The 10,288-nt window shown below is 38.9% G+C and overlaps 1 protein-coding gene across 1 annotated transcript; it reads left to right on the forward strand.

Annotated features, from left to right (window-relative positions):
• Positions 1-1,048: 1,048 nt before the first annotated feature.
• Positions 1,049-2,008, forward strand: LOC132517993 (microtubule-associated protein RP/EB family member 1-like). The gene has a single exon (XM_060146008.1). The coding sequence runs from the start codon at positions 1,104-1,106 to the stop codon at positions 1,908-1,910; it is 807 nt and encodes a 268-aa protein (XP_060001991.1). The 5' UTR covers positions 1,049-1,103; the 3' UTR covers positions 1,911-2,008.
• Positions 2,009-10,288: the final 8,280 nt, after the last annotated feature.

The following is a 10,288-nucleotide window of genomic DNA, read 5'->3' on the forward strand; positions in this document are numbered from 1 at the left end:
TTATTTGTAGTGAGGTGGACAGACCTAGAGTCTGTCATACAGAGTGAAGTAAATCAGAAAGAGAAAAACAAATACCGTATGCTAACACATATATATGGAATCTAAAAAAAAAAAAAAGGTTCTGATGAACCTAGGGGCAGGACAAGAATAAAGACGCAGACGTAGAGAAGGGACTTGAGGACACAGGGAGGGGGAAGGGTAATCTGGGATGAAGTGAGAGAGTAGCACTGACATATATGCAGTTCCAAATGTAAAATAGATAGCTAGTGGGAAGAAGCTGCATAGCACAGGGAGATCAGCTCGGTGCTTTGTGACCACTTAAAGGTGTTGGATAGGGAAAGTGGGAGGGAGATGCAAGAGGGAGGGGATATGGGCATATATGTATACATATAGCTGATTCACTTTGCTATACAGCAGAAACTAACACAACATTGTAAAGCAATTATACTCCAATAAATATGTTAAAAAAATAAAATAAAATAAAGCCCTCCCAAGTTTCTACAGTTATCAATTCGTGTTGGATCTTGAATGCAAACACCTAACTACAAAGGTAGCTCAACTTCAAATTTTCAAAAGAATAAAGTGTATTCTTTGTATTGTGGCCCGTTATACTTTAACTGCATTCCTTGAATTCTCCAGTAACTAGACCCTTGCTTTATTACTTAACAGCTAAACAATAATAAATGTTTTATTGGAATACTTAATATCTTGGTTTTAATCCTTGCATGGCAATCTACTTCTTTATATTGTTCAATTAATCTTCATTTAACTTGTGCCTATCTGGCTTTTTCCTCAATAGTCTTTCACTTTAGCGTTCTAATTTCTCAATCTTAAACCAATTTGGGATTCCATACATCAATAGGCCCATGACTTTTTTTCATATTTGAATTTTTATCAGTTATTAGACTGTTTTTCCCACTTAGTACTTTTCTGTGTGATCTCTTTTGGAATCTATAAATCTCTGATTCAGACAAGTGGATGCTTAATAAAAGCTTATTAATAATATATACACAGGGGCGGGCGGGGTCAGGCGGTTTGAATGAGATGAAGATGGAACCGGAGCCGGGTATGGGCAGCAGACGTAGTCCAGCCGAGAGCCGAAGATGGCAGTGAATGTGTACTCAACGTCGGTCACCAGTGATAACCTCAGTCGACATGACATGCTAGCCTGGATCAATGAGTCTCTGCAGTTGAATCTGACAAAGATTGAACATCTGTGCTCAGGGGCTGCCTATTGTCAGTTAATGGACATGCTGTTCCCTGGCTCCATTGCCTTGAAGAAAGTGAAATTCCAAGCTAAGCTAGAACACGAATACATCCAGAACTTTAAAATACTACAAGCAGGTTTTAAGAGGATGGGTGTTGACAAAATAATTCCTGTGGACAAATTAGTGAAAGGAAAGTTTCAGGACAATTTTGAATTCGTTCAGTGGTTCAAGAAGTTTTTTGTTGCAAACCATGATGGGAAAGACTATGACCCTGTAGCTGCCAGACAAGGTCAAGAAACTGCTGTGGCCCCCTCCCTTTTTGCTCCAGCTCTGAACAAACCGAAGAAACCTCTCAGCTCTAGCAGTGCAGCTCCACAGAGGCCCACTGCAACACACAGAACTACTGCAACCCCTAAGGCTGGCCCGGGCGTGGTGCGGAAGAATCCTGGTGCGGGGAACGGGGATGACGAAGCAGCCGAATTGATGCAGCAGGTCAACGTATTGAAACTTGCCGTCGAAGACTTGGAGAAAGAGAGAGATTTCTACTCTGGAAAGCTAAGTAACATTGAATTGGTTTGCCAGGAGAACAAGGGGGAGAACAACCCTGTATTGCAGAGGATTGTGGATATTCTCTATGCCACAGACGAAGGCTTCGTGGTACCTGATGAAGGGGGCCCGCAGGAGGAGCAAGAAGAGTATTAACAGCCTGGACCAGCTGAGCACCATCCGAATTCTTCACTCCAAATCATGTGCTTAACTGTAAAATATTCCCTTTTATTATTCTTAGAGGACTCACTGGTTTCTTTTCATAAGCAAAAAGTACCTCTTCTTTTATTTTTTTTGCTGTACGCGGGCCTGTTGTAGCCTCTCCCGTTGCGGAGCACAGGCTCCGGACGTGCAGGCTCAGCGGCCATGGCTCACGGGCCCAGCCGCTCCGCGGCATGTGGGATCTTCCTGGACTGGTGCACGAACCCGTGTCTCCTGCATCGGCAGGCGGTCTCTCAACCACTTCGCCACCAGGGAAGCCCAGTACCTCTTCTTAAAGTGCACTTTGCAGAAGTTTCACTCCTTTTCCAATAAGTTTGAGTTAGGAGCTTTTACCTTGTAGCAGAGCAGTATTAACATCTAGTTGGTTCACCCAGGGAACAAAGAGGCTGACCATGGGGCTCACTGTGTAGATGCTGGTAGCACTGATGGCTGGAGAAGGTGGAGACCTCAGTAGAGAAATGTAAAGACTGATTTGAATTTTAAGCTAATGTGAGATCTCGACAGAGAACGCTTTAATAAATAAATGCCTTAAGAGTATTTAAAAGATGTTTCAATATTTCAAAATGTAAAATGTAACATGACAGGAGCTTTTGTGTGTTTGACATTGTGTCTGGGAAGGAAGGGCCAGAACTTGGACCCTTTGGGACCTGCTGTTCCCAGCCCTCACGGGGCTGCCTGATCCTCACAGGCCCAGACCTTGGCCCAAAAGGAAAGTTTGAAAAGTTGCTTTGTAAAGCCAGTTAGTGTCCTTGACCAGTTGCATCCTTGATAAGAAGCAGGAGGCATTGTTGCCTGGATGAAAAAGGGTGTGTTTCAGCCCTGAGACGTTTTGAGTCGAAGAGCTTGATTTTCATAGAACATTTCTCTCATGATTTTTCCAGTTATCCCTGATATTTCTATGTACTGTGTTTTGTTGTTGTTGTTTGAAATGCGGTGTGTCTAGTTTTTAAATCTAACAACTACTTTTGGGGACTTGCCCACATCTCTGGGATTTGAACGGGGGTTGTGTCCCATTTTACTGTCTTTTAAGTTTACATTTAACATGTTTCTCTTCTCTGCTCCCCTTGCCCACTGGGGACTCCTCTTTGGCTCCTTAAAGTTTGCTGCTTAGAGTTCAGCAGGCAGGTGATCATGCTGCAAGTTCTTTCTGGACCTCTGGCAAAGGGAGTGATCAGTGAAGGAAGGCCACTGCTACCTTGGGATCTGCAAGGCTGGGTGTTTTCAGTACCTGCTGTCCACAGCCCTCCACTGTTTTCGGAATACTTTGCCAGCACACTAATCTCTTTGGAGATAAAAATGTTAGTGTGTTACTAAATGTTAATTTTCTTTTGCAGGAAATACAGTACCATGTCTGAGTTAATTATTAATATTTAAAATATTTCATTCCTTAACTCCCTCATTTGCTTTGCCCACAGCCTATTCAGTTCCTTTGTTCAGCAGAATTTTGCAAAATGTGTGTTACCCACTACTGAGATTGTTCCCTGATGTATTTGTATTGATTGGTTTCTGGTGGTAGCTTGTCCTAAAATGTGTGTAGCAAGCAGGTATTTCATGATAAAATTGTTGTGTAGTGCATGCTCTGTGTGGAATTCAGAGGAAAACCCAGATTCAGTGATGAACAATGCCAAAAAATGCAAGTAACTAGCCAATGTTCAAATGACAGTGGTGCTATTTCTCTTTTGTAGCCTTTTAGACTTTTGCTGCCCTAAAATTCCATTTTATTGGGAACCCATTTTCCACCTGGTCTGTCTTGACAGGGTGTTTTGCTACTTTAAACAGTTTCTAAATAAAATTCTGTATTTAAAAAAAATAATAATAATATATACACAAATACTACTGTTAATATCTCAACAGATGTTGTTTTCATCCACCATTTTATTTTGAGAAAAACCAAGAAACCATCATTTTAATTGAAATGCTAATATAAATGCAAGCCACATATCTTCTGGGAGATAAAAATACAACTGCTTTGCTTTAATTAGATATGGCAAAAGACCTTTAGTATGAAGTACCTATATTTAGAAGGTTAATTGTCAATTTACAAAATGACCTTGAAAAAGATGTGCCTGCCTTAAGACTACAGACAGATGGACTTTTATGGATTTTAAAGAGCAGCTTAATTGTGCTAATAAAATCTAATATGAAACAAAATGGATTAGGTGAAATTCTTTAGTATCACTAATTATGCATATGTTAGAGAGATTAAAATTACCATCAGACCAAGACAATTTCACTAATTTTCCCAAATTTCTGATAATACTTATAAGCTATTTTTCACCATTGCCTCCATTTAGAATTAGGGTAGTTATAATATTCATAATCTATTAATGTCAAATTCAAAGATACATACTGAACTCCAAGAGGCAATATATGACTCATTAATAGCACAAAGTTTGGAGTAAGGGAGATTAGATCGACGGTTCTCAAAACTGGGCAAATCTCCCCTCCCCTGTGGGACTTTGGGAATATCTAGAGACATTTTTGGTTGTCACAACTGAGTGAAAAGGTAGATGCTACTGGCATCTAATGAGTAGAGCCCAGGGATCCTACAATGCACAGGACAACTGCCCCCAGGAATTACCTGGCTTTAAAATGTCATCAGTGCCAAGGGTTACAAACCCTGGGTTAGTGCATGTTCTCTGTTCTGCCTCATAGTATCCATGCTACTCAACTGCATTAAAACTGAGTTTCCTAACCTGTAAAAATGTGATCAAAATAATATATATTTGAAGGGTGACTGTGAAGATTAAATAAAAGAATACATCTGAAAGACAACAGCTCAGTTACACACAAAAAAGAGCTTAAATAATGTCTACTACTTGTCTTCTTTGCAAAACCTTTTATCTTACTTGTATAACTTGCTATAAGTAAGACTTTCACACTCTTCACAGCCACACAAAGAAAAAACATGGGTATCCTTCTCTTTATCTACTTCTTAAATATCTCAGAAATAAATAAATCATTAAATTAATTCTCTTCTGCTTCTTGAACCCACCATTTCTTTTCCATCCATATTACCACATTCCTCATTAAGAGTCTGAACTTTTTCTTATCCAGGATCATTTCAAACTTACCTACTTCTAGCCCCGTGTCTCTCAACAGCAAGGTCGCATTACCGATCTTACAAGGAGTCTTGGAAAAAAATTAGCTCCAATAAGAAGATATGTGTTGGGTGGAGATTTTTAGCATTCAGCTAAACCAGAAGGAGGGGAACCGAGCTGAATTTTGGAAACATGTGCCTGCTATGCTGAAAATCTTCAAAGTATGGCTAAAGGACTGTGTGACTTTTGGCTTCCATTTAGGATGTAAAAAGCTTGAAACAGCATCATTCCCACTCTTAACAACAGCAAAAGCAAACCAACACACAGAAGACACCAGACAATCAGCAAATTCAAATTTTCTTGTTTCCATCAAAAACTGAGGTCACAGGGTGACCAACTACATAGAAACCTAAGAAAAGACAGGCACTTCTAAACAGAGAAGTAATGCTAGTACTAGCTCACCTGGGACGGCTGCTGCTGGCCACCAGTAAGAATAATTCTGGGGCTTCCCTGGTGGTACAGTGGTTGAGAATCTGCCTGCTAATGCAGGGGACACAGGTTCGAGCCCTGGTCTGGGAAGATCCCACATGCCGCGGAGCAACTAGGCCCGTGAGCCACAACTACTGAGCCTGTGCGTCTGGAGCTTGGCTCCGCAACAAGAGAGGCCGCGACAGTGAGAGGCCCACGCACCGCGATGAAGAGTGGCCCCCCCTTGCCACAACTAGAGAAAACCCTCGCACAGAAACGAAGACCCAACACAGCAAAAATTAATTAATTAATTAATAAACTCCTATCCCCAACCTCTTCTTTAAAAAAAAAAAAAAAAGAATTCTGGAAAAATTTTAATTAGTAAGAGAAGCTAGGAAAATATTATAGCAGGGGTCCCAAGCCCCTGGTCCATGGACTGGTACCGGTCCACAGCCTGTTAGGAACTGGGCCTCACAGCAGGAGGTGGCAGCAGGCGAGTGAGCAAAGCTTCATCTGCCGCTCCCCATCGCTTCCCATCACTCGAGTTACTGCCCGAACCGTACGCCCCACACCCCGCACGTGGAAAAATTGTCTTCCACGAAACAGGTCCCTGGTGCCAAAAATGTTGGGGACCTCTGTATTACAGAACCCTTTAAAGCCATATACACTGAAGAAATTTCCAACCTCTCTCAGGCTCTTTTCTAAGGACAGTATCAGGTGTTCACTCAAAATTTGCGAGGTCCTGAGAAAGCCTCACTCTTGCTGCAGGCTTTGGGGGCAGGGTGAACAGTGGCCACTGTGGAACTCAGATTCTTCTCTCCATGTCTCCTTTAGAATAAAAACATGAAACTTCTGGGAATGACAACGAATTACAATAGCCAAAGCTATACTGAAAAAGAAAAAGTTTCATATGGTTAACTATCTAGTGCCCAGACCTACAGTAATGTTTCATTAATCACAATAATGTGGTTGGAGAAGGTATAGGCAAATATATCAATAAAAGAGAACAGGGTCCAGAAGGAGTACTACATATACTTGTCAATTGATTGAGATTTAATGGACTCCAATCCAATGGGAAAAAAGCTGGTGTTTCCAATAGTGCTGGAATATTCGGAATAGTCACATTAAAACAACAACACACACACAACATATACACAACTTAAAAAAATTAACTAAAACTAGGTCATTGTCCTAAATGTAAAACCTAAAGCCATAAATTTTCTAGAATAAATATAGGAAAAAAAACATTTGTGCCTTGAAGTTAGTTGAAAATATTTTAGCTATAACACTGAAAATAGCATTTAAAAATCATAGTAAGTTAGATTTTATCAATGTTACAAGTTGGCTCTTCAAAAAGCACTAGTAAGAAAATGGAAAGAGTCACAGGATGGGAGAGTGTAATTGAAAATTGCATTCCTACCTATAGATTATATTCAGGATTAAAAAAAATCAAAACTTAACAATAAGAAAATAAATAATTTAAAATAAACAAGGTTGCTCTATAAAGCCAAAAAGTACCATAAAGAAAATGACTATTCCAGAGATTTAAGTATCATTGAAAGTATCAATTCCCTCCAGGTTCCTTGCTTATCCCTGTGGTCTATATTTTTGAACTTTAATTAAGCATGAATTGGGGATAGAAGAATCAACAGTCTGGAAGCAGCAAGACAGAAGGTTGGATCAGACATCTTCACATGGATACATGTGCCCAAAAGGCAAAACTTTCAGTGGATAGAAGAGTATAATAATGTATACTTTCAGAAAGGAAACAGTAACTTCCATTATACCTATTGTTCTCTAGATCCTAACCAGTATTCTTAAACAGTAAAAAAAAAAAAAAAAAAAAAGGATAAAACAAGAATTTGAAAGAAAACACAAATTTATAATTAGGAGATAATGTAATATGCATATAGCACATCACAAACACTATAAGAAATTCAATAAATCAATAGTTAAAAAATCCCTAAATATGCAGAAATGAGGATAATATTTAAATAAACAAAACTATTTTAAAAAGCAATAAAATCTTTTTTTTTTTGACCACACCACGTGGCTTGTGGGATCTTAATTCCCCACCAGGGATCGAACCCAGGCCATCAGCAGTGAAAGTGCAGAGTCCTAACCACTGGACTGCCACGGAATTCCTTAAAATCTTTTTCAATAGCAATAAAATATATGATTTATATTAAAGCAGAGAAAGAGATATTCTCCTGCTCTGAATTTTCTGGTCTATAGGAAAGTTTCTGGTGAATGAAATACAGGAGAAATGTTTTTCAACTCCAAGAAGGGTCGGAGAACTCTTTACTTGTCGTTAACTACTCCATTCTTTCTCTACTGCTGTGATGGAGGAGGTTGTATGTCCCATGTGGTATACTTAAAACTAGTAAACTCTCCATCATCCAGTAACCCAGAATTATTGATTTCCCAAAGTCCCCTGCCAACCTACATGCGACATGGTGTGTGAATAGAAAATAAACTTTTGCTATATAAATCCCTTGAGAATATTGTCATTGTTGTTGTTTCTGCAGCATAATTTAGTCCGTGCTTACTAACTTACAATACTGGTATCAGGAACTGGGTGTTATTGTTGCAAAATATCTAAATGTGTGGCAATGGCTTAGAAAGTAAGTTCCAAAAATGAGGATGCTAATCTCAGAGATTGAAAAGATGGTACCACATGTTATGCAGTGGCAAAATAGCTTTTTGAAAAATGGATGACTTTTCTTCAAAAAGAAAACATTGTAGGTTCTAAGTGAATAGGTTGGAAAGCCATATGTGAGTGTTCAAAGTTATTGTAAATTTTCATCAAGTTAATACAAAAAAGAAGAGTTTAGAAAAATTATTGGCCTGTTGCAAGCAAAATTGAAAGGAATACAAAGAGTTCAGAAATTCAGGCAGTGTTGGATAAGTCAATTGTTTTAATTTCTTTTTAAGAGCAAGAAAACCCTCCTAAAACTTCCTTAGTTAACTTAACTCCAAATATGATTAGCCAATATTGTAATCCAGGCCAAAGCCTAAATCATTAGAAAGGAACACATTCTAATATATAGTGGGCAGAAAACAACCATCTCTGTGGTTTATGATTCCATAGTTTCTTGACTCAACAAATTTGCTTTCAGGAAGAATAGGACAGCATGAATGGATAGTAAAAGAAAAAAAAGTGTTTCCTGCATATAACATACAAAAAAACTACTTATGCCTGTGTACATTTTTACCTTTCTCCTGCAGCTAACACCTCCTCACTCAAATCTGCCCTCTTACACACAATTTATGATCTTCCAAACATAACATATTGTTTCAAGTCTGTATTTTCTTATGCTACCTTTTTACTGATCTGCACTCTGAGACTTGGTCTACCAAAGGAATGCTTTAACCTAATAGACTCCACTCAAGTAACTGCCTCTGAGAGAGCCTTCCTTAACCTCTCTTAATCTCTTTCCCAAGACTAGTTGAGTTTACCTCTCTATTTTTATGTCACTATGATGTTTAGGAATTACACCTTTTGTAACCCTTTACTTTTGCTGTTATGTTTTATTTATTTATTTTTACATCTTTATTGGAGTATAATTGCTTTACAATGGTGTGTTAGTTTCTGCTTTATAACAAAGTGAATCAGTTATACATATACATATGTTACCATATCTCTTCCCTCTTGCGTCTCCCTCCCTCCCACCGTCCCTATCCCACCCCTTTAGGTGGTCGCAATGCACCGAGCTGATCTCCCTGTGCTATGTGGCTGCTTCCCACTAGCTATCTATTTTATGTTTGGTAGTGTATATATGTCCATGCCACTCTCTCACTTTGTCACAGCTTACCCTTCCCCCTCCCCATATCCTCAAGTCCATTCTCTGGTAGGTCTGTGTCTTTATTCCTGTCTTACCCCTAGGTTCTTCATGACATTTTATTTCCTTAAATTCTATATATATGTGTTAGCGTACGGTATTTGTCTTTCTCTTTCTGACTTACTTCCCTCTGTATGACAAACTCTAGGTCCATCCACCTCATTACAAATAACTCAATTTCATTTCTTTTTATGGCTGAGTAATATTCCATTGTATATATGTGCCACATCTTCTTTATCCATTCATTCAATGATGGACACTTAGGTTGTTTCCATCTCCGGGCTATTGTAAACAGAGCTGCAATGAACATTGTGGTACATGACTCTTTTTGAATTATGGTTTTCTCAGGGTATATGCCCAGTAGTGGGATTGCTGGGTCATATGGTAGTTCTATTTGTAGTTTTTTAAGGAACCTCCATACTGTTCTCCATAGTGGCTGTACCAATTCACATCCCCACCAGCAGTGCAAGAGTGTTCCCTTTTCTCCACACCCTCTCCAGCATTTATTGTTTCTAGATTTTTTGATGATGGCCATTCTGACTGGTGTGAGATGATATCTCATTGTAGTTTTGATTTGCATTTCTCTAATGATTAATGATGTTGAGCATTCTTTCATGTGTTTGTTGGCAGTCTGTATATCTTCTTTGGAGAAATGTCTATTTAGGTCTTCTGCCCATTTTTGGATTGGGTTGTTTGTTTTTTTTGTTATTGAGCTGCATGAGCTGCTTGTAAATTTTGGAGATTAATCCTTTGTCAGTTGCTTCATTTGAAAATATTTTCTCCCATTTTGAGGATTGTCTTTTGGTCTTGTTTATGGTTTCCTTTGCTGTGCAAAAGTTTGAAGTTTCATTAGGTCCCATTTGTTTATTTTTGTTTTTATTTCCATTTCTCTAGGAGGTGGGTCAAAAAGGATCTTGCTGTGATTTATGTCATAGAGTGTTCTGCCTATGTTTTCCTCTAA

Source organism: Lagenorhynchus albirostris, chromosome 3, assembly GCF_949774975.1.
Source record: "Lagenorhynchus albirostris chromosome 3, mLagAlb1.1, whole genome shotgun sequence".
Lineage (NCBI taxonomy): Eukaryota > Metazoa > Chordata > Mammalia > Artiodactyla > Delphinidae > Lagenorhynchus > Lagenorhynchus albirostris.